The 21,290-nt window shown below is 46.3% G+C and overlaps 1 protein-coding gene across 1 annotated transcript; it reads left to right on the top strand.

Annotated features, from left to right (window-relative positions):
- Positions 1 to 7,555: 7,555 nt before the first annotated feature.
- Positions 7,556 to 13,701, top strand: LOC123443961 (single-stranded DNA-binding protein, mitochondrial). Its single transcript, XM_045120540.1, has 4 exons — positions 7,556 to 7,878; positions 7,972 to 8,198; positions 8,767 to 8,867; positions 13,343 to 13,701. The coding sequence occupies exons 1-4, from the start codon at positions 7,627 to 7,629 to the stop codon at positions 13,414 to 13,416; spliced, it is 654 nt and encodes a 217-aa protein (XP_044976475.1). The 5' UTR covers positions 7,556 to 7,626; the 3' UTR covers positions 13,417 to 13,701.
- Positions 13,702 to 21,290: the final 7,589 nt, after the last annotated feature.

Here is a 21,290-nt window from a genome sequence, read left to right as displayed (position 1 = left end):
TTGTGACAAAGTGCCTCTTCTGTGTGACAATCAAAGTGCTATCAAGATTTGCCTCAACCCAGTGCAACATAGCAAAACCAAACACATTGATATTCGCCATCACTTCATTCGTGAAGATATCAAGCTAGGTGATATTGAGGTTCACTTCATCCACACTGAAGAGCAACTTGCAGATATTTTCACTAAGCCTCTAGATGAAGCAAGGTTCCGGGAGTTAAGGCATGAGCTAAATATCATTGATTCAAGTAATGTGGATTAAAGCTAGGCATGTTGCACCTCACTTTGCATTCCATCTTGGTCTAGATGTAGGCGTGGACATAGGGGGAGTGTTGTTCTCTCAATGAACTTTCCCTCCCCCCATTATGCATAAATCAATCTAGTCTTTCACTTTAGCCATTGTCAAATGGCACTTGTGCTTCAAAGACGAGCATTGGTCATGAACCCAAGGATAATTCTTCGCGGTGTCATACCATTGTCTCAAACATAGGTGGCCTCGGCCACCGCCCCCCCACACCTTTCTTTCGTATAGAAGAAAGGATATAAAATGACAAGTCAGTACATATTTCTCGTGCTATCTTCCTTTTTCACTTACTTGTCATTTGCCCAAGTTCTTCTCTTATCCTAGGCCGTGTTGTGTCATTTGCAGCGGTACTACCGCCAGGGGTAGCGGTACTACCGCCAGGACCCCAGCGGTACTACCGCCAGGGGTAGCGGTACTACCGCCAGGGGTAGCGGTACTACCGCCAGGATTCCCATCTAACACAACCTACTAGGAAATTTTTAGGGCTGTCTCAAGGGGGAGCGGTACTACCGCCAGGGGGAGCGGTACTACCGCCAGGACCTCAGCGGTACTACCACTGCATCCAGCGGTACTACCGCCAGGTAGCGGTACTACCGCCAGGTCCACAGCGGTACTACCGCTGGCCCGTACCCCTTGGGCTATATAAAGGAGGGGGAGCCCGTTTTTCCCTGTCTCTTTCTTCTTCCTCACGGCTCCTCCCTCCCCAACCCCGAAATCCCCCTGTTTTGATCTCTATTCGTGGAGCTCCTTCTCTCCGTTGGATTGGAGGGTTTGCTCCACTTCTCCTTCCTCCTCCAAAGGCCATGAATCCCGGTAAAGCTCCTCCCCTTCTTCTCTTGGTTGATGTTCTTGTTCTAGGGTTAGGAGCATTGGTGGTTTGGATTCATGTCTTTGATCTTGTGCCTTGTTCTTGGATGGCATGAAGGAGATATTTGAGGGGAGTATAGGTCCTATGAATCTTTGCTGTTTATTTTGCCATGCCCTAGGATTTACATGTTTTAGATCAAGCACTTGAACTATGTTTGGATTAGATCTAAAACTTGCTCTCTCTTGCCTAGGCATGTACTTATTTCGGTGGTACTTGTGATCCTCATGTGTGTAGGGCTGTGGTGGAGTTCTTAGTGTTCATACACAGCCCATGCCCCTCGTAAAATTCGTGTAGCCATATCCGTGGGGTCTATTTTATCTGTCAGATATGAAAATCACACCCCAGCGGTACTACCGCCAGGGTAGCGGTACTACCGCTAGGACCCCAGCGGTACTACCGCCAGGAGGATTCACTATGCATTCTTTTCATGTGGTTGGCAATGAGTGTTTACTTTTCTGCCTTTTCTAGTTCATTGCCTTGACTCTTTTTGTCGCTTCTTTTTGCTGTGTGTTTTGTGTCACAGGTGGTGCTCGCCATTCGAACCCCTCACGGGACATGCATTCAAAGCATTATCGCAACCCAGAGGCTCCAGAGGGTTCCGCTACTTCAGGTCTGCAACCCAAAAAGCAGGCCTTCAAGAAGACCGCGCACAAGGACAAGGGGATCAATGTCCGCACAATGCCCCCCAAGGACTTTCTGCGGTTCCGCACTCAAAACCATTATCTCCAAGAGAAGGTTGTGATCAAGAATGTTGACCATGTTTGGACAAGGGATCACTGCAGTATCTACTGTGATATTGTCATGCATTTCAAGAAGAACTTTGTCCCCGTTCAGTGGATTGACCTCGCTCATCTTCAGCGGAACCTGGGCTATTTTGGTGATGCCCTTTCTCTGATTGACAAACTGGGCATCAAGGACATCATCACTTTCAAGACAGATTTTAACCCCAATGTTGTTGCCCAGTTCTATGTCACGGTCCACTTCTCACCAGATGACGAGCGCTCTATGGTGTGGATGACTGGGACTCAGAAGATGACCGGTACCTGGCGTGAATTCATGGCATTCCTCAAGGTAGAGTTCCAGGGAGCTGACACTCCACTTGGGTCGCGTCCTCATGCTGCAGCTCCCACTGATAGGCCCCCCGCCAAGGACAGATTGCAGCAACTCTATGTGAAGAAGGGTGTGCTCCCCAATCATCTGGACATCATGCATCAGATCTTCCGCAACACCCTCTTTCCTCGCATTGCTAACTTCGACGAGGTTCATGGCTCTCTGGCTGAGATGCTGGTGCTCTGTGAGGAGGCTATGACTAAGGAGTCTGCCCCTCTTGATATCTCTGATGTGATGTTCACGGAGCTCTGGAACTGCATCATGATGCGCAAGGTTCCCATCTACGGGCCTTATCTGTTCGCTTATATCAGTCAGAAGTGGCAAGATACCTATCCGCAGGAGGAGCTATACATTCAGGCTGACTACATTGTGTACGACCCTGTCAAGCTTCATGTCAAGGATAAATGGGCCAACCCATCAACTTCCTCTCAGCACATGGATACTGACACAGAGACTGCTGCTGACAGAGGAACCGCCTCTCAGTCCCGCTCTTCTGCCATGCCATCTTGGGCCATCAAACTGCAGGATAAGATGAAGACCCTATTCTGTATGCAGGCTAAGGGTCAGTACCAGACGCACGTGGCTCAGAAGGCGAGCCGCCAGAGGAACAAGCGTGTCCTAAGGACTCTTGATGTTGACATCTCCAGCGGATTAGAGGACGACATCACTCCAGAGGCTACTTGGATGCGGGCTCAAGGGTACCAGTGGTCTGGCGATGAGGAGGAAGAGGAGGAGCTGGACGATCCGAAGGGTACCGACGAGTCTGGCGATGCTGAGGATGAGGAGTAACCACCTGTGGCGTTAGGTGTGCCCCTTTTTGGTGTCTTGTGCCAAAGGGGGAGAGAGTCTAGGAGATTTGCTTTCAGAGTCGAACTTTGCTTTGCTTTGCTTTCTTTCGTGTTTTTCTTCGAACTTGGTTTGCTTCTAGTTTGCTATCGTTTGTGAGACATGAACTTATGTGAGATTTATTTCCATCATATGCTGTGAGTCATATGCCCCGTATTGTCATATATCTCTATCTTTTTGTTCTCATATTTCTCTCTGTGCAAATCCGGTATTGTCATCAATCCACCAAAAAGGGGGAGATTGTTGGGGCATAGTTTATGCCTAAGTAATTTTGGTGATTGATGACAGTACCGTAAAGGACTAACCGTGTGTGTTAAAGTTTCAGATAACACATGTCAACGGCACAAGACGACTCGCCCCCTCGTTCATGGAACAGAAGCACGGCGTTCTCTACGATTCTCTTTATTTGAGTCATAGGAAAGTCGTACTATTAAGAGGAGAACCGTAGTGGAAAGGTTTGGGTGGAATCAATATTTGCACGCGCACACTTCACATATTTTCCCTTACCTGCATCTTTGGGGCGGCCCCCGCCTCTGTGTTTCTTTCCTCTTTGCAAAATAGTCCCCCAGCGGTAGTACCGCTGGGCCAGGCGGTAGTACCGCTAGCTCTAGCGGTAGTACCGCTGGAGTGCTAGCGGTAGTACCGTTGCAGCCAGCGGTAGTACCGCTAGGTGGCGGTAGTACCGCCCCTGGTCAGCGGTAGTACCGCTCCAGGAGCTTTGTACCGCCTGCCTAGCGGTTGTTCGTGGACGGACCTTTTTGCGAAGACTTTCTTGGCGGTGGTAGTGCCTTTGCACTACGAGGGGCCCAGCGGTAGTACCGCTGCAGCCAGTGGTAGTACCGCTGGAGCTCGGACAGAGAGTGGGAAAACGGTTGGATTCCCCCCCACTATATAAAGGGTTCTTCTAGCTGTGGAACCTCATCTCTTACCTCCCCAAGCTCCATTGTTGCTCCCTAAGCTCAAAAGTGCCCGATCTCTCTCCCTAGCCAATCAAACTTGTTGATTCTTTAGGGATTGGTTGAGAAGACCTAGATCCACACTTCCACCAAGAGAAAAGTTGATTCCCCCACCAATCCCTTGCGGATCTTGTTACTCTTGGGTGTTTGAGCATCCTAGACGATTGAGGTCACCTTGAAGCCATATTCCATTGTGGTGAAGCTTCGTGGTCTAGTTGGGAGCCTCCAAGCTTTGTGTGGAGTTTGCCCCAACATTGTGTTGTAAAGGTCCGGTTGCCGCCTTCAAGGGCACCTATAGTGGAATCACGGTACCTTGCATCGTGCGAGGGCGTGAGGAGAATACGCTGGCCTTAGTGGCTTATTGGGGAGCATTGTGCCTCCACACCGCTCCAACGGAGACGTACTTCCTGTCAAAGGGAAGGAACTTCGGTAACACATCCTCGTCTCCATCGGTTCCACTTGTGGTTATCTCTATCCTTTACTTTGTGTATGCTTATGTTGTTGACTATATCTTACTTGTCTTAATAACTCTCGTTGTTAGCTTCATTAGGGTTCACCTCATTTTCGTAATATTTGTGAACCCATATGTTGTTTACCTTAACTTGCTAAGATTAATTAAAAAGTGGTCGTTGTCTATTCACCCCCCTCTAGTCAACCATATCGATCCTTTCAGCAGCTAAAGCTCGAAGGGATTGGTGGCTTTGCGGCGACAAAGGCGAGGAAGATGAAGAAGGCGAGCTCTTTCTCTCTGGGCTCACGGAGGAAGAGAGCGTGGATGCGGGGCGAGAAGGGGGGCGAATGGCCTCCTCGGAACCCCCGCATCCCATTTAAACCCCACGAAGCATCGTGGGGAGGGGATCCGGTGCGCACGGGACCCCCACTAGCCCCGTGTATTACGGGCGGTAACGCTTCCCTAAGCCCAACCGTCACGGAGTAAATCTGCAGAGGATCTCTCGCGCGGGGGCCGAGGGGGCGTCGTGGCGGGACCGAGGGCCCAGGCCCGGTCCCGTCACCAGTAATCACCATCATTACATCAGGCGGGGCCTAGCATGTGGCGCTCTTTGGGCGACCTACGACGAAGCCGAGGCGTCACTTCGAAGTCAGCCGGTTTCGAAGCCGGCGCTCCCCGTCACGAATGGCGGCAGAAATACCAAGGCAAATCATCAAGCCGGTGAGGCCTTCCGCCCGCAGGCGGCACGCCTCTCCAGCTTCGGGGACTACTGTCGGGGGGATAACCCCGGGGTAGGCTCATCGAGCCTACTCCTTCATTTCCTGCCCAAAGGATATGAACAAACACAGTTTCCCAAGGCCCAAGTCTTCTGACCGGCTAGGCCGCGCCTACCGGCTGGAGGGCGAGGCAACCATCTCTGTGGCCGGCCAGGCAACCCCTGCCGGCTAGAGTCGAGACGGTTACCTCTTCCTGACCGGCTTGGTTAGTCCAGCCGGCTAGGAACGAGGCGCCCGTGCCCAAGCCGGCTAACCAAGCAGGTTAGCCGGCCGAGGATCACCAGTCACATCAAATCGTAGGTCATGATGAGACCTTAGATTAAAGGTAGCTACGCGTTAGCAAAGGTACTGGATCGGAGCGTCCGGCGGGTATGAGCGTCGGCGGCCACGCCGCTGACCTACCCCGGCTCTGATCCATCACCTAGCATAGTGTCGGACTATCACACTCCCACTCCATTACTGCACTTGGCGTGGGGAACAGTGGAGGCAGTCGTACTACCTACCCATGATGAATCTCGTTGGACGACGCTCGACGTACAGCGCGTGCTCGACGTCAACCTTAAGCGAGAGATCTATGGGCCAGCCGGCGGGTCCCATCGCCAATCGAGACCATGCAGCCGGCGGGGCCCTCAAGCGACAAGACAAGACTCTCATGGGCCCCTGGTCAGCCGGCGAGGCTGCCAGCCGGGTCCCACTCTTGTACCCTTTATCCATATTGTAGGCCGGTGGGTTCGCCTATAAAACCCCCCGGTCGCCCTCCATGCAGGGGGATCCGATCATTCCACAGACGTACAACACTACACACCCACCAACCACATAAAGAGAGGCAGAGACGAGCCGACTGCTCCCCTCTTCCTCCTCCCAACACAGCTCCAGGAGCAACCTTGTAATCCGTTCATACGCATCAAACACTCCGGCAGGACTAGGGGTCTTATCTCTACGAAGAGCCCTGAACTTGGGTACATCGTGCGTCCCATGCTTGTACCAACCTCGTTCCAAGCGTCCTCCTTTGTCCCTTCGGTTCTCACCGACTTTATCCTACCTATGGCATATGTTGTGAGTATTCACTGACACTCGTCCATCTGGAACGTTGTGTGTGTCACTCCAACAACTTGCTGCAACGAGGGGCAAACATGAAAATGCAACACATCTTGTTATATATTGTTTCTTGAATTGGATCAGTAATCCGGGAGGTTCTATACGACGCCTTCAACACTGGTTAGGCGAATCGACGCCTACAACGCTCCTCCTCATGGGCCGGTCTATGTAGAATGTATTGGTCCTTAAAAAATCAAAAATAGTTTATGAAATTTTTAAAAAGTTCAAATTTACGAAAAAGATCAATGATTATAAAAAAACTTCACCAATTTTTAAAATATGTTTATGTATTTTCAAAAAGTTCACAAAATTCGACAAAAAATATTGATTTTTAAAAAAGTTCATTAATTTTTAAAAACAATTCATTGATTCTGAAAAAGTTCACGAATTTTAAATTATGGTAATCGATTTTCGAAAAAGTTCATCGATTTCATTAAAAAAATCAACGATTTTAAAAAAGTTCACCTATTTTAAAAAGAAATCATCGATTTTTAAAAAAATCACTTGCTAAAACACAAATGGGATATCTAAATGGGCGAGCTCATGATAGAGTGCTGCAGGTGCGGGTTAGCAATTTTTGTCGACGCCTGTGACACTAAATAGGGTTTCCCCGGTAATCCTCTTAGCTATACCTGGCCAAACGGGTTGGCCTGGCACGACCCGTCAAAATCGTGCCTGGCACGGCACGGCCCGTTTAATAAACGTGCCTCGGCTGGCCGTGCCGTGCCGACCCACGTGCCCGAGGTTCAGGCCCAAGCACGGCACGGGGGCTATACGAGCCGGCCCCTCAGGCCCGCTGGCCTGTTAGGATTTTAGTATTTTAAGCCGTTATTTGAGCCGATTTCGGCCTGTTCGGCTATTATTTTGATCAATTTTGACATACTCGACTGTTTTTTGGTTGATTTTAATCTATTAGGCTTTTTTATCTTATATATATATATAAATAAAAAGGGTAACCGAGCCGTACCGTGTCGGCCCGCGTGCCCAGCCTCCATGCATGAACCGAGGCGTGCTTCATGCCGGGCCCGAGTACGATTAGCCCGTGCCGGGCCAGACCCATGTTGTGCCAGGCATGCGGGCTGTGGGGCCGCATGGCCCGTTTGGCAAGATCTGCTCCTAGCCAGCGGTCCACCTAAGCCCCAACGCAACCCACCAAAGCTAGGGCTTTGCACAGGGTTTAGCGGCGAACTCCCCCCTCTTCCTCTCGCCGACGCGCATCCATGGCAGCCGCCACCTCCTCCTCCCTCCTTGGCCGCCGCTTCCTCCTCCTCTCCCGCCGCTTCGTCTCTTCTCCTCTCCGCCCCTTATCCACCACATCGCCTCCGTTCTCACACTCCCCCGAGGGATCCGATGCCGAGCCCGACCCCGACCCTGCGCCACCCGCCGATCAGGGTAATCAGTACCGGGACCAGCCGAGGGCTCCCCACACCACCCGCCCCCTCGAGAATGGCCTCGACCACGGCATCTACAAGGTTTTATAGAACCCTTGGTTCTCTTCTCCGCTTGGGCTTGCTTGGCTAGAGCCGAAATGTGATGTGCGCTTTTTGTTTGGTGGATTCGCGAAGGCTATAATGGTTGGAAAGGTGGGGCAAGAGCCTGTGCAGAAGCGGCTGCGGAGTGGGAAGACCGTCGTGCTGTTCTCGCTGGGCACCGGGGGCATCCGCAACAACCGACGCCCGTTGGACAACGAGGAGCCGCACCAGTACGCCGAACGCAGCTCCGTGCAGTGGCACCGCGTATGCATCTACCCGGACAGGCTGGGTAGCCTCGCGCTGAAGCATGTCAAAACCGGGTCAGCGCCTTGCCTCCTCCCAAGCTATGAAATTTTGACATGAATGAGATGTAGCGAGATGTTTGAGCGCTTTGCTCTCAGTTTTGCTAACTCGGATCATGCCGCTCAAACCGCTTGCTTATCAGCTTTGCGAAATACTACCTCTGTACCAAAATGTAAGACGTTTTTTGGTTTTGCATAGGGCATAAAAAACGTCTTACATTTTGTTACGGAGGGAGTATTATGTTCTTAAATCCTATTCGTATGTTCATCCTTCCACCTAGTCCTGAACCTAGATTGCGAAATCTGAGTACTTGATTCTGTTGGTGAATAATTGAGTATGGACCAGTTTACCTTTTATTAGGTTTCAGTGAGTGGGAGTTACAGACTACTGTTATTCAGTTCTGGTGGATTGGTTATCTTAGTTGTAGTTGGAAACTGAATATGAGTCCTGTTGTTTGTAAAATTTAATTTGCATATTGGTCATGTGGCAATATGGTCAGTGTAGTTTGGGTTTTATGCTGCTCCCTTTGTGTTTCTGCTTGCCTTCAGTTATACCTCTAAATGTTCATCAATTGAAACATTTCAGGTCTGTTCTCTATTTGGAAGGAAATCTGGAGACAAAGGTGTTCTCTGATCCTATTACTGGGCTCGTTAGACGCATAAGAGAAATAGCTGTTCGTGGAAATGGTATGCTTATTTATTAGATAGGACATAATCAGCTTCTTTTTTGTTCATACCTCTGTTATTTGTTTTCAGCCTTGTCTTAAAACCACAAGTTTTTATATGTTACAGGACAAATCTTTGCTTTTAAATTTTACTTGGGGGACTTGTTAAATATAGGCTAAAAATGCCACCAGTAGTAATCTTGTTATTTTCCTAAATGTTCGTTTTTACAAACTTCGTTTAAGGGTTGCATATTGAATAACCATTGTTCAGTTATTCAGAATATCAGCTAGCTGCCAACTTCTGAATTAAAAAACTTGCCATCTCATCCTATGTTAAGAGCATCTTCAATAGATGATGTATATTTGAAGATGTAAAAGTGGGTGTTGTATAATTTACATCACCAAAAAGTGCCTTTTACATCTTCAAAAAAGAGCCAACTCCAAGTCTCCAACAGATGACGTATAAGATGTAAACCTCCTACTCGAACAGATGATGTAAAAACGGCTAACAGTCGCGCGGCGGCAGTGATGCAGCCACTGTACAGTAGCAGTTCAGCCACACTCTAGCCGCACAACAATTGCGCAGTTTGAAATAAAAAACATCCCGAATTAAAACATAAAATTTTATCTGTCCACAATATCAAATTATTACATAATTCATCAAATCTACAACATCAAATGCAGCGCAAATACAACAATGTTTTTGAATAATACACCAAACAAAGGATGAAAATAGACTTTCTTGCACAATACAACAAACAAAGACTGAAACTAGGAGGTTCTTTTGCCATGCCACTTCCAGTACTTCTCCATCAAATATTTCTGAAGTTCATCGTGTGTACCGGCGTCTCTAATTTCATGGTACACCTTCATGAAACATCTGATTCGCTCCTCTTTTCTCATCAGGATAACGCGTATGCCCATAGCATCATAGAAGGTGTAACCACATCCTGCCCATGCTCATTCTCTGTTATGCGTGATCAGGGAAGCAAACATGATGTATCAAAGGTTGTTCTAATCTCAGAATCTAAACGGTCCTCGCACCATAACAAATTTGGATTGCAAAATTCCAAATGCCCTCTCAACATCTTTCCTAGCTGCCGCTTGAGCATTGTGAAAATAGAGTTCTTTCTTAAAAGTACTCCACCTTGGATAGATCCCATCCGCTAGGTAGTATCCTTAGTTGTATGTGCGACCATTTGCTTCGAAGTTCACCGGTGGAGCTTCTCTATTTGTTAACTTGGCAAAAAGATGTGACTGGTTGAGCACATTTATGTCGTATGAATGCCAAATCAATGTTTCTTGATCGGCGACGGCCTCAAGAATGATGATGGCATCCTTCGAGCGTCCCTTAAACTGGCCATGCCATGCTTTAGTATAATTATTCACTTCCACTTCATTCAATCGATGGACCCAAGCATACCTGAAAACCCACGGGTTTTGTTCATCTTGAAAAGCCTTCGAGTGTCTTGAGCATTGGGTGCTCTCAAGTAGTGTGGACCAAACACTTCTACCATAGTCTTTACAAATTGTTTGACATAAAAGATAGAAGTGCTCCCTGCCATCGCCAAATTGTCATCAATGTAATCTGCCGGAACACCATAGGCCATCATGCGCAAAGTGACAGTGAACTTTTGCTCGGTGCTATGTCCAAGCAAACCGGCACAGTTACTTCTCTGCTGAAAAGATCGATCATGTTGCTTCACGGAATTGAAATGTGGATGAACAGATCCTTGAACATCCCGAACCGGTGACGGAAGTACATCTCTGGTAAAATGGGTGGTCTACCAAACTAGTTGCGCCTCAACCTCTCATGCGCCTCAACCCGTTCTCTCTGGATGAACTCACGGCCAAACACGGAACCGTCGTGTTTCGGCTTCTTCCTCTTGTGCATCGTCACGAGCATAGCAATGTCCCCTTCTTCCGTCAAATCAAACTCCTCATCCGACGAGGAATCGTCCATGAAAGAGCACTCGCACGAGCTCATCTACAATATGGTAAACATCATCAAACTACATCATCATGCCTGATAAAAAACTCCTAGTTTACACGATTTTTTACAATTGGGGATTTTGTCGAACATGTTGCATGCAAGGTGGAAGAAACCGGCCGGCGGCATGGCACAACGTTGATAGGCGGTACAAAGGCCGTCCGAGGTGGGCGACGGTTGCTTCAACGGCCTCTGGATGGCCGCGCGGCGCGGCAACGACCAAAAAAAGGGCAGCTCGGGGGGTTGTGTTGGTTGCGCGGCCGCCCCTACTATCTCTGGCGGTGGGCACAGCCGCTACCACGGAAGGCGGCCGTGAGCTGCTACAACCATTACGGCTGTCGGAGCTTTGGCGAACCTCCGAATCGACTGCGCGGTCATTAGCGGGGCGGGCTCAAATCGGCGGGTCGTCGTCGGCTAGGGCGGCGTGGCTGGCTATGGGGATAGGCGACGGGATCGCGAATGGACAGATGGGCGGCGGCGGCGTTTCCAGGCACAAATCGCCGGTGGCGGATGCGGGTGGGCGGCCAGCGGACGCTGGAAATTTCAGATTCGGCGGTTGGGCGGTTGGCGTGCGGCTGGACATTTTACATCACTAGGCGGCTGGTGATGCAAATTTGGATCTCCAGGTGTTGTATTTTACATCACTTGGAGGACTTGATGTAAAAACATCTACATCATCTGTTGGAGCAGCGGTCTTTATGCCTAGAAGAAGTAAAAAAAGCAGTTATTTATACATCCACATCATCTATTGGAGATCCTCTAATGTGACAACATACAGTACTGTAGTGAGGAAAAAACGTGCTAAAGACACTTTTGAAGCCCCATGAATTAAATCACTTGTAATCAAAAGGTTATCTGCATTCCCACTATCTGGGTTTGGTAGCATCTTCAGGTTGATTCACAACTGCACAAGCAGAGTAGTACTACTTGAGCCATACAGAGTTTGTATCTGCATCTTCTACATTTTCACTTTAGATCACATTTTCTTCTCCATTTTAACATAAAAAGTAGCTGATTTAAAAAAAAAATCTGTTAACCAAAACATCAAATCCTTGCTAATAAATAGAGATTTTGGTAAGCCATCTGGGCTAGGAGCTGTACTGGCTTCATCTCTTGATTTACTAATTGTAGCATTAGAAAACTCTGTTGTTTGTGATTTTCCATGCCAAGCTTAGACTCTGCTTGTGCTTCTCCATACAATATTGGGCTAGGCTCTCACCTATGTTACCACTGCACGGTTCCAACTGTTTACTCATGTGTCAACCCAATTATTTTATTCAGAAAAACTCTTGATCTAGTCCACTCTAAAATCATCAAACCACCATTTAATACTTTCAGATAAAGAACAACTAACCATACAAATGTTCCATAGTCGGCATCAGCGCTCGTGCGTTGCAACGGAAAAAAAAAATCACCTCCTTATACATATTGGACGATTTTTGTAAATCCTTTGACAACAAACAACATGATAAATAGCGTTACATAAAAATGTAATGATTGCATGATTTTTTTAGTGTACTCAATGTGTTTTTAAAAATCTTTATGGGCACGATTTAAATAAATATGAAGGTCAACATTAATTCACTTGTTTACACAAACCTCGTATCAACAATTTAGTATACATCATCGTATATTGATTGGTTATTGTACACGATGGAAAATAGGATGACTATATATGTACATATTGTAACCTTTAGCATATGGTAGCTAGTAGGAATCAACATCCGCTGTAGTGTCAACTATATCTTTTGTGAGAGCATTAAACTGTTATATCTACTCAAGTTAAATGGGACAAGAAACATGTGTAATAGGCATTTCCAAAATAACCAATCTAGAGAAGGTATTAATTAATATTGCATAATAAGCTTTATTGTAGAAAGTAAGATGCAAAATAATAGCATATTTGAAATCTTCACTTTTTTCTGAGCGATTTTCATATATAACATGTTAGATTTGGAGTTGGGATTTGAAAGATATGAATGTTTTAAAAGCATTTGAATTTACAAAAAATTTGAAGCAATAGGAAAAACTGGGCGGTGGAGGAGTCGAACTCAGGTCTCCTCCTAGTGTGTGCTGCAGCAAGGCATCGGTGCGTCGGCCACTGGGCTAGATCCATGACTGTGCTGAAATAGAGGTGAAACATTATATATACCAAATTAAACGAACCGTTTTTCGTTTTTCCACTTAAAAAGGGAGTGCGGGTTGAATACACAAAACGTCAGGGGCTTTTTTGCAAAACCGCCACAACGGACGACAGAAGCAGTCGCTGCTTTATTATTAAGGAAATATTTTGGTTCTTGACAAAGTTTATGTAGTATGCCAATCGTCTTATTAATGATGTCCTCATGTCCCTTGTAGTAACATTGATAAACTGATTTTCTGTGCTAGTTTTTTTATGCTAAATTTTAACGTACAAATTAAAGTAACATGGCCTTTGAAATTATGTTCAGCTTTGCGACCGTGTTTAGATTATGGAAGAATATGATAAAGTTGTTTCTTACAAACAGGTCGGTTTCTGTTTCTTGGTAATGATGGCAATGGCCCCAAGATAGGTGAAGTGAAGGGCGTTGGGTACTTCTGAAAGTGAGATCCAAAATAATCCTTTTGAGAACTGAGACTGAGGTACTGCACGAGTGCTACACCTGGAGTATCGTCAACATCCCAGCATCGGACCAATAATGGTATGTTGTTGCTGCAGTTTGTTAGTTTGGCCTTGCCTAGTCACATTCATGTCTTCATTAAGCTTTCAACGCCATTGTAGATGCCATTGTAATTGACAAGTATCTAACTTGTACGGTGTAACTCTGGTTGGAGTACAATGCATGCTCTTATGGAGATAATTTCACTATGTACTTTTTACCGTTAATTTCTCGCCGTGTTCTTTTTTTGTAGGGTGTTTCTCCCTTTTCTCGGCCACAAATGTTTACTTGCGGATCGTTAAGCTAGTGTGATAGCAATAAGACTGAAAATATACATTATAGGATGAATAATTCACTTTGCTAATCCCTCCGTCCATAGATATACATTAGCACCAATAATTAAATTTATAAGTCCTTCATTTTGAGTATACCCTCTATCCATAAATAAGACCCAAGGTATATTTTTGAGGTATATGTTGACCATTGATAAGATTGAATGATCGTTAATATGTGGGATAGAAGCTATCAGAATCATACCATTGAAAACTCGTTTCGAATATGAACTCGATGTCGAGTTGTGCATTTTGGAGACGGAGATTCATGGGGGCCTTTAAATTGAAACTTTCTAATTTCGATTTTTTTCCAAAAACAAATGCACATGTATACAAGGATGTCAAAGCATCTACAACCGGCGGTGCCTAATCCAGACCCCTATAGGGCACGGCCTATTGAATTCATGCTACAACCAGTTGTTTCAAAAGTTTGAACTGATGGAGGAAGGCGGACAATATATTTCAACACTCCTCCTCACGTCTAGTCTATTGTAGTCCTTCGATGTAGGTCACATAATCGTTTATTTTTAATACTGCGCTGGCAGGATCTTAAACTCAAGGTCTTTTAGCCCAGATATCAATACTGAATTCATGCTCCAGCTAATTGCTCAAAAAGTCTAAATTGATAAGGAAGGTGGACAATATATTTCAACACGGCCGTAGACAAAAAGTCCAAACTGATGAGGGAGGCGGACAATATATTTAAACAGACAATGATCAAGCACTCATCCAAAGTTTCCATACATCTTCCGTGACTTTTTTGTGCTCGCTACATCTTCCGTGACTATACTTAAAAGAAGAAGGAAATAATAAATCCCAAACATTCGAATTTTAAGCATGACACTCTAAATATTTTTATGGATAACTTTTAGTTGATGCGAGGTTGAACTAAAAAGTAAACTTAAATAAAAATGTCATGTTTTATCAATTAAAATTGTCGCTTTGCGTCAACTAAAGTTGCTATGAGAAATGTTCGGGATGACATGTTGTAAATGCAAATGTTCATGATTTATTGGTGTCAGGTTTGCTGCTTTGTTTACTCGTGTTGTTCTGTCCTATCGACCGCACGGATCCCATCACATGGGGTGAGAAAAACAGCTACCTCTGTCGTCTCCTTTTCCTGGTTTTATTCTCAGAGAGTTCAAGCTCTAGTGCTTTACAATGTGTGCAGCGCCAAACAGTGCCTGGATGTGTTTCCATTTCATTTCGAGCAATCCACATCCACATCCAGGTCGCCGTCATGATTTGAGCGTCGTTGTGGGGTCATATTAAGATCAGTCGCGCTACTGTGCTTTCTCCATAACCCTTTTCCCAGGAGGCAGCTTGGAGGCATTTGGGCCATGAGACAGGGGTGGGCAAAATTCAACATGCTAAACTGCGTATGTCTCTGAACCAATTCTCAGCCCACACCTGCATTACTTATAGTGTACCTGAATAGCTCTCGGTCACGCCCACACAAGATACTTGGAACAAGTTTCTCAAGAGTAAGCACGTTACAGCGAGATGCAAGCAATGTGTGAGAAATAGTCAGCACCATGCCACCAACTAATGCAAAGCGTTGTCGCCCAAATCTTCATGCTCAACTGGAATTCACCTACATTGTTGGCCGGTTCATTATCTGGTTGCCATGTTTCGCGTATGGTGTCCAGAGATTTAGTTACCGGTCAAACTAGTGACACCATTCGTAGCATTTGCTCACGGTTGACATGGGACAGACCAGCTTATATGGAGTAGGTTATAACTCGGGGCACAGCGCAACAAGCAATCCTACCTACTCGCTCGCACCACATCTCTCTAACCGGTCCTGTTTGGTTTCATAACAAATTACGATAATCTGAATTATGAAGATAGATTATATAATGTAGTTTATAAAAATAATCTAGGTGGACATGTTTGGAGATCAGATTATACAAACTGTAATCCAGAATTTTCATTGCATAATGACCTATCTGTACTTTGTTTTTTTTAAAGAAGGGTGGCGGTGGTAGGAATGTAATTATTTCCAACTTTACAAGGATAATGGATCATTAGCAATCCATAATCTGACTTTAGCTGGGTAGAGTATATTATGAGTTTTTAATAAACTGTCCATCTAGTTTTTATAATCTACATCATAATCTGTCATGTTTGAAGACATAATAGATTATAAAAATTGAATTATATAATCTGAGTGGTTTCAAACAGAGCCCTAATCGACTCCACGTACCGATGTACACTTAGTTGGAGAAACCCTCTGAATTTTAACATCAGACGCAGAGATGCAGTACAACTTATGGCGGTGAGTTGGCCGCCATTTTTACCGGAGCTGGCCTGCATCCACTGAGTTGTGAAGAGGAAACACCTTATCAGCATGTTAGGAGCATCTCCAACATCGGCGCCAATGCGCACGTGGTAAATTGGTCTTTTAGCATGCACGGGACGGAAACACGCGCTCCAACAAAGACGGAAAATTAACGCGCGCTGTAAACGATTGCGCGTGCGTGGGGAAAGCGGGCGACCGCATGCTAGATTTGGCACACCGCTTTCGGCGCGCCTATAAATTGCGGCGCTCGCCACAAGGCTACCCATCGTCATCCACACTGTTACGCGTGCTCTGCCGCTTTGTCGCCCCTTCCCCGCCCCGCCATCGACGCGCCCCCATCGAGCTACCATGCCGTTGTGCCGCCGTAGATCTTCGGGCTACCGCGGCGTCCGCGAGCGTCCCTCCGGCGCCTACGACGCCGAGATCCGGTCCGACGACGCCCGCTGTGACAACCCGAGACCGACGTTCCAGAAGATTCTCCTTCTATTCCGTTTACGTCGTGTGTTTATTTTATTTGTCGCATCATCATCGCATCATTCGCATCATCAACATTGCATCGGCATCCCGTTGCCGCCAGTTTTCAAAACTTGCATCCGTTGTTAGTTGCCGGTTCTCGTCGTTGTCCGTTCTGAGCCCGACCGCACACGCACGCACCCGCGGCATTGATTAAACCCTGTTTTAAAAGCTTGTATAAAACTTTGTCTGATTGGGTTGAAACTTGGCGTGCAGTCGGAATTAGTTGTATCTAGGCCGCCTGTCAAATTTCGTCGCAATCGGAGTCCGTCTGGTACCCGAACGGTCGACCGTAGCGGCACCATATTCGGTCTATCGTCGGACGTTTTATGTGTTTGAAAATACGTTGTTGGGTGCCGTTTTCCCTCTCATCTCCGGCTAACCTACTCTACACGACCACTTACCCCGTCCCGCGTGCGAAACCGTTCGATTCTGATCGCGCGGTTGGATCCAGGACGAAATTCTGCTAAACCTAGCCCCCTTCACTATTTAAATAGCCGCACATGCCTAATCTAACCCCTCTCTCCCTCTCTACCTCATTTCTCGTGCCCCTCCTAACCCTAGCCGCCACCTGAACCTGTTCCTCCTCCCACCTCGAGCCAGGCCCGCCCGAGCCCATCTGGGCCCGGATCAGTCGCCGCCAGCTCCGCCTCCCGTCCCCGTGCCCGTGCTCCACCGTGCTCGTCGCCGCCCTCTCGATCTCGGTCCCCGCCGCCTCCAGCTCCCCTAGCCGCAGCCCCGCCGTGGCCAGCCAGCCCGCGCTTCCGGTTCCACCCGTCGACCACCCCAGGACCTTCCTCTGCTGCGAGCTCGCCGCCAGCCCTTGCCCGACCACCCTCCGGTCGCCGTCGCCTCCAAACGACCAGATCCGGCGCTGGCCGATCAGGTCCGACCGGATCCATCTCCCCGCCGAGGCCCTGCGCCGCGCGTCCACTGGCAGAAGGAGCGCCGCCGCCATGGCCAGGTCCTCGTGCTCCCGGAGAGCACGGGAGGACGAGGCCTCGCCCCGCGTTGGCCGCCCCAGGCCTGCCCCGACGGCCCAGTTGGGCCTCGCCCAGCGCCAGGCGCGCCCCCGGCCCAGTTCACCCCTGTCTGCAGCCCCCCTGACCGGCCCAGCCTCCTCTCCAGGGCGGCCCATGAAGCCGCTATGGTGCGTTGCCCTTTTTCCCTATTCCTCGCCCAGTGCGAGATATACTTATCTCGCGCGTGCCCCTGTTTCGGCCCATTAGCTAGATTCGGCCTAAGTGTTTTTTTCCTTTTCTCTGGCGATTTAGTAATTTTAGGAGAATAGAGTTTTGTTCAAATGCCCGTAGTTTCTTAACCGTGCATCGGATCGGAACGTTTTAAATATGTAACTTGTGTAGTTTTGTGCGTAGATTCGTAATTTGTAACTTGCATGCATGTTTGATGTGGTTTGACCCGCTGTTTGCCTAGAAACGCGTGCTGTCCTATTATGTTTTTGTCCCATATTTATTTTTCGTGCGTGTCCGGGTTGCTCAAACCCCGTAGATAAAATGCTCATGTTTTAGAAACCCTTTTGCCATGTATTTTAGAGTAGTGGTTTGTATTTTTGCATGTAGGATTCCGACGCTAGTTTGTTATACCGTGTTTAGGACATATTTCCGCATATACGTGTGGCATTGTTTTTATTTTGCAACCCCACATGTTATATATGTTTTCGGGGTAGAAAAATCCATAGAATTTAACTGTGTATTTAGTTTTAGCTTTTGAGCAAGTTAGTTCGCGTGATATTTTGCCATGTTGCCTTTTGTTTATTTTTTTGTGGGATTTAATCCGTGCATGATATGAGTAAGTTGTCAACTAGAGATATGTCCTTGGATGTGTAGACTAGCCCCTGATAATTTCGGTTGCAATAAAAATCCATGTTTAGGTGTGGTTTGCTTGTTCTTAACTTGCTAGGAAATAGTGTTGTTTTGGAGATGCTGAAATATTTCTAAGTCTGAAATCTGTTATATTTTGTTGCTATCTTTGCATGAGTTTATCTGGTGATCTGTAGCTCTTTTGAGGTTGGTGCAATGGAGTTAGTTGTAGACTTTAGGATTCTCTACCATGCTGTCAATTTTCATGCCATTTGGAGTCTTGTAGCTTATGATTTTTCTGCTGTCAATATGCCTTCAGATTGAAAACTACACTTTCATAAACTGTGGTTTTCACTAAGTCTGAAACAGTGTGTGAGATGCCATTTTGTGACTTCTTTTCCTAGTGTTCCATGCTTCCATGCTAGATGTTATTAGTTGTATGTTGTAGTGCTTCTTGCCCTCTTTCGTCTCATGCATTGTTTGAGCAATTTGGATTTGTGTAGCTCGTAGTTGTGGGGTGTTGAAAATGCTATGTGGCTAATTTTGGCAGATTGTAGTGATTTCTTGTTTAGCTCGTAGTTGTTGAACCGTTGCTCCGTTTTGATCGTGTCCTATATGAAACTTGCTTAGAATCTCGTGTAGTTTCATGTTATCTTGGTGGTTATGTGTTTTGAAATGCTTGTGATTGTCGTTGCACACATATTGCATTCTTGCCATCATATCTTGCGGTGTTCGTATCTTTTGAACCGTAGCTCCGTTGGAGATGTTCTCTATGTGTAAATTGCTTGTAACGACACGTAGAATCACGTGAACCTATTTATTTTTCTGGTTAACAAATATTTAAAAGTGTTAGATCAGATCTGGACAGAAATATAAATTAACGCATGAGGTCATCTCGGAGATGCTATATGTCATTTCCGACCTCATTTAAAATGCCTAGATAGATAGTTTAATTACGCTTCACCTCTTGCCATGTTTAACCACATTTAATATTGACGTGTACCTAATCGGGATAGAACTAAATAATTCGTATGTGGAGTTTCGTCAATATGCAACTCGTTGCATATTGAAGTTCACTTAATGTGTAGTGTTTGTTTGTTGTGAAATGCCATGCCATGTCTTGCATATATTCTTTTGGTCGTGCATCATATGTGGATTGCATCTTGTCGTGCATGTGTCGTGGTGAATATCGTGTGTTGATCCTTGTTTCCGGTTTGCTTCGTCTCGATAGAGTTCCGCAAGCGTGTCAGATTGTGAGGACCTGTTCGACTATGTCGGTTCGTCTGCTTCACGGAGTCGCTCTTCTTCCAAGCGGGATCTCAGGCAAGATGACCATTTCTGAAAGTGCGTTATATCGACTAGAGGGGGGGGGGTGAATAGGAGATTTTTAGAATTTCATCACTGAAGAAATTCCTTTTTAGGAAATTCCTCACTGATGACTAACTTACAACGGAAACAGTTAAGGATCAATCGTGCAAACGTTCACAACAGCAGTATTACAGAGTGAAGATTATGAAAACAGATTGCACAGTAAGCAGGCACGCAGAATACAGATGATGATTAACTCAAGTGAAGAATTTGGGGTTGAGGAAATTCAGAGAAAGTCTTCAGCAAATTCTTCAAACAGTCACAGTGAATGTCATCAACACATAATACAGAGAATGTAAAGAGTTGAGGAATTAGAACCCGATTCTTGGTGAAGACTGTTGTTGATGACCCAGTTCCAACTGCTGTGACAGTTGTACATCTGGTTTGGAGCGGCTTGGTATTGAAACCAAAGGACACCCAGTCCCGGGACACACAGTCCCTACCGTATTCTCCTTGAGCTAAGGACACACAGTCCTCGCCCAACACTCGTGGTAAGTCTTCAGGGCAGACTTCCAAACCCTCACAAACTCGGTCACCCGGCGATCCACAATTGACTGCTGGATTGCTCTAGACCATGACGCCTAACCGTCTGGAGGATGCACAATCCTCAAAGGTAAAAGGCTTCAGTCCCACACAGGAACAACTTCTTCAGTGATGCTCAATCACTAGGTTTGGTTTGTGGTTTCGGTGGGTGTATTTCCTCACTGATAATTTACTCTCGAAGGCTCTGAGGAATTTGGGTTGCTCTTATGACAAGTGTCAGTTTCTAACGGAGCAGCCAACCAGCTAGTGGTTGTGGGGGGCGGCTATTAATAGCCTGGGAGCATCCCAACATGATTTGACACTAATGCCCTTAAATAATATGACCGTTGGAGTGGATAAGACCAGTGACTTGGCGTGGCTATCGAAACGGTCGGGACCCTCAACTGTGAGAGTCCTCATGTCACTCATATTCCTCACTTGAGGCTTTTGGTAGGATTTGGCTTGGGTTGAGCATCATGAGGAAATTCATTCCATAGCGTTACTTTGACCCCCTTTAACAGTACGGTGTTCCTATTCATCAAATGCGAAGAAAGTAAAAACAGAAAGCGTAAACCTTCACGCTTCAATTTCTTCAAAATGATTTTCTTCAGGAACCACCGATCTTCTCGATATCAATATCTTCATGAGGAATATCAATTTCATCGTAGATTCCTCGTGATTCATTTCTTCAGCTTCAGACCAATTTCTTCAACTGAAGACATATATTTTTAGGGGTCGATATTCTTCAAATATCTCAAACTCCTCAATGACTTATAGATCCTGTGTACACTTATAAACACATTAGATACTTAACCTATAAGTCTTCAAACCACCAAAATCACTAAGGGGCACTAGATGCACTTACAATTTCCCCAGATACCATTACTATCATTGCCATGCTAGTTTTACCGTTTCTATCGTTATGTATCGTTGCCTACCACCTGTTAAATATCAGCCTC

Source organism: Hordeum vulgare, chromosome 3H (genome assembly GCF_904849725.1).
Source record: "Hordeum vulgare subsp. vulgare chromosome 3H, MorexV3_pseudomolecules_assembly, whole genome shotgun sequence".
Classification (NCBI taxonomy): domain Eukaryota; kingdom Viridiplantae; phylum Streptophyta; class Magnoliopsida; order Poales; family Poaceae; genus Hordeum; species Hordeum vulgare.
This window is presented reverse-complemented; position numbering and strand designations above follow the sequence as displayed.

Excerpts from the sequence above, each read along its gene's own strand:
- LOC123443961 (XM_045120540.1), top strand. The coding sequence starts at position 7,627 with ATGGCAGCCGCCACCTCCTCCTCCCTCCTTGGCCGCCGCTTCCTCCTC. Across the intron at positions 7,879-7,971 it reads TCGACCACGGCATCTACAAG|GCTATAATGGTTGGAAAGGT; the intron begins GTTTTATAGAAC and ends GGATTCGCGAAG. Across the intron at positions 8,868-13,342 it reads AATAGCTGTTCGTGGAAATG|GTCGGTTTCTGTTTCTTGGT; the intron begins GTATGCTTATTT and ends TCTTACAAACAG.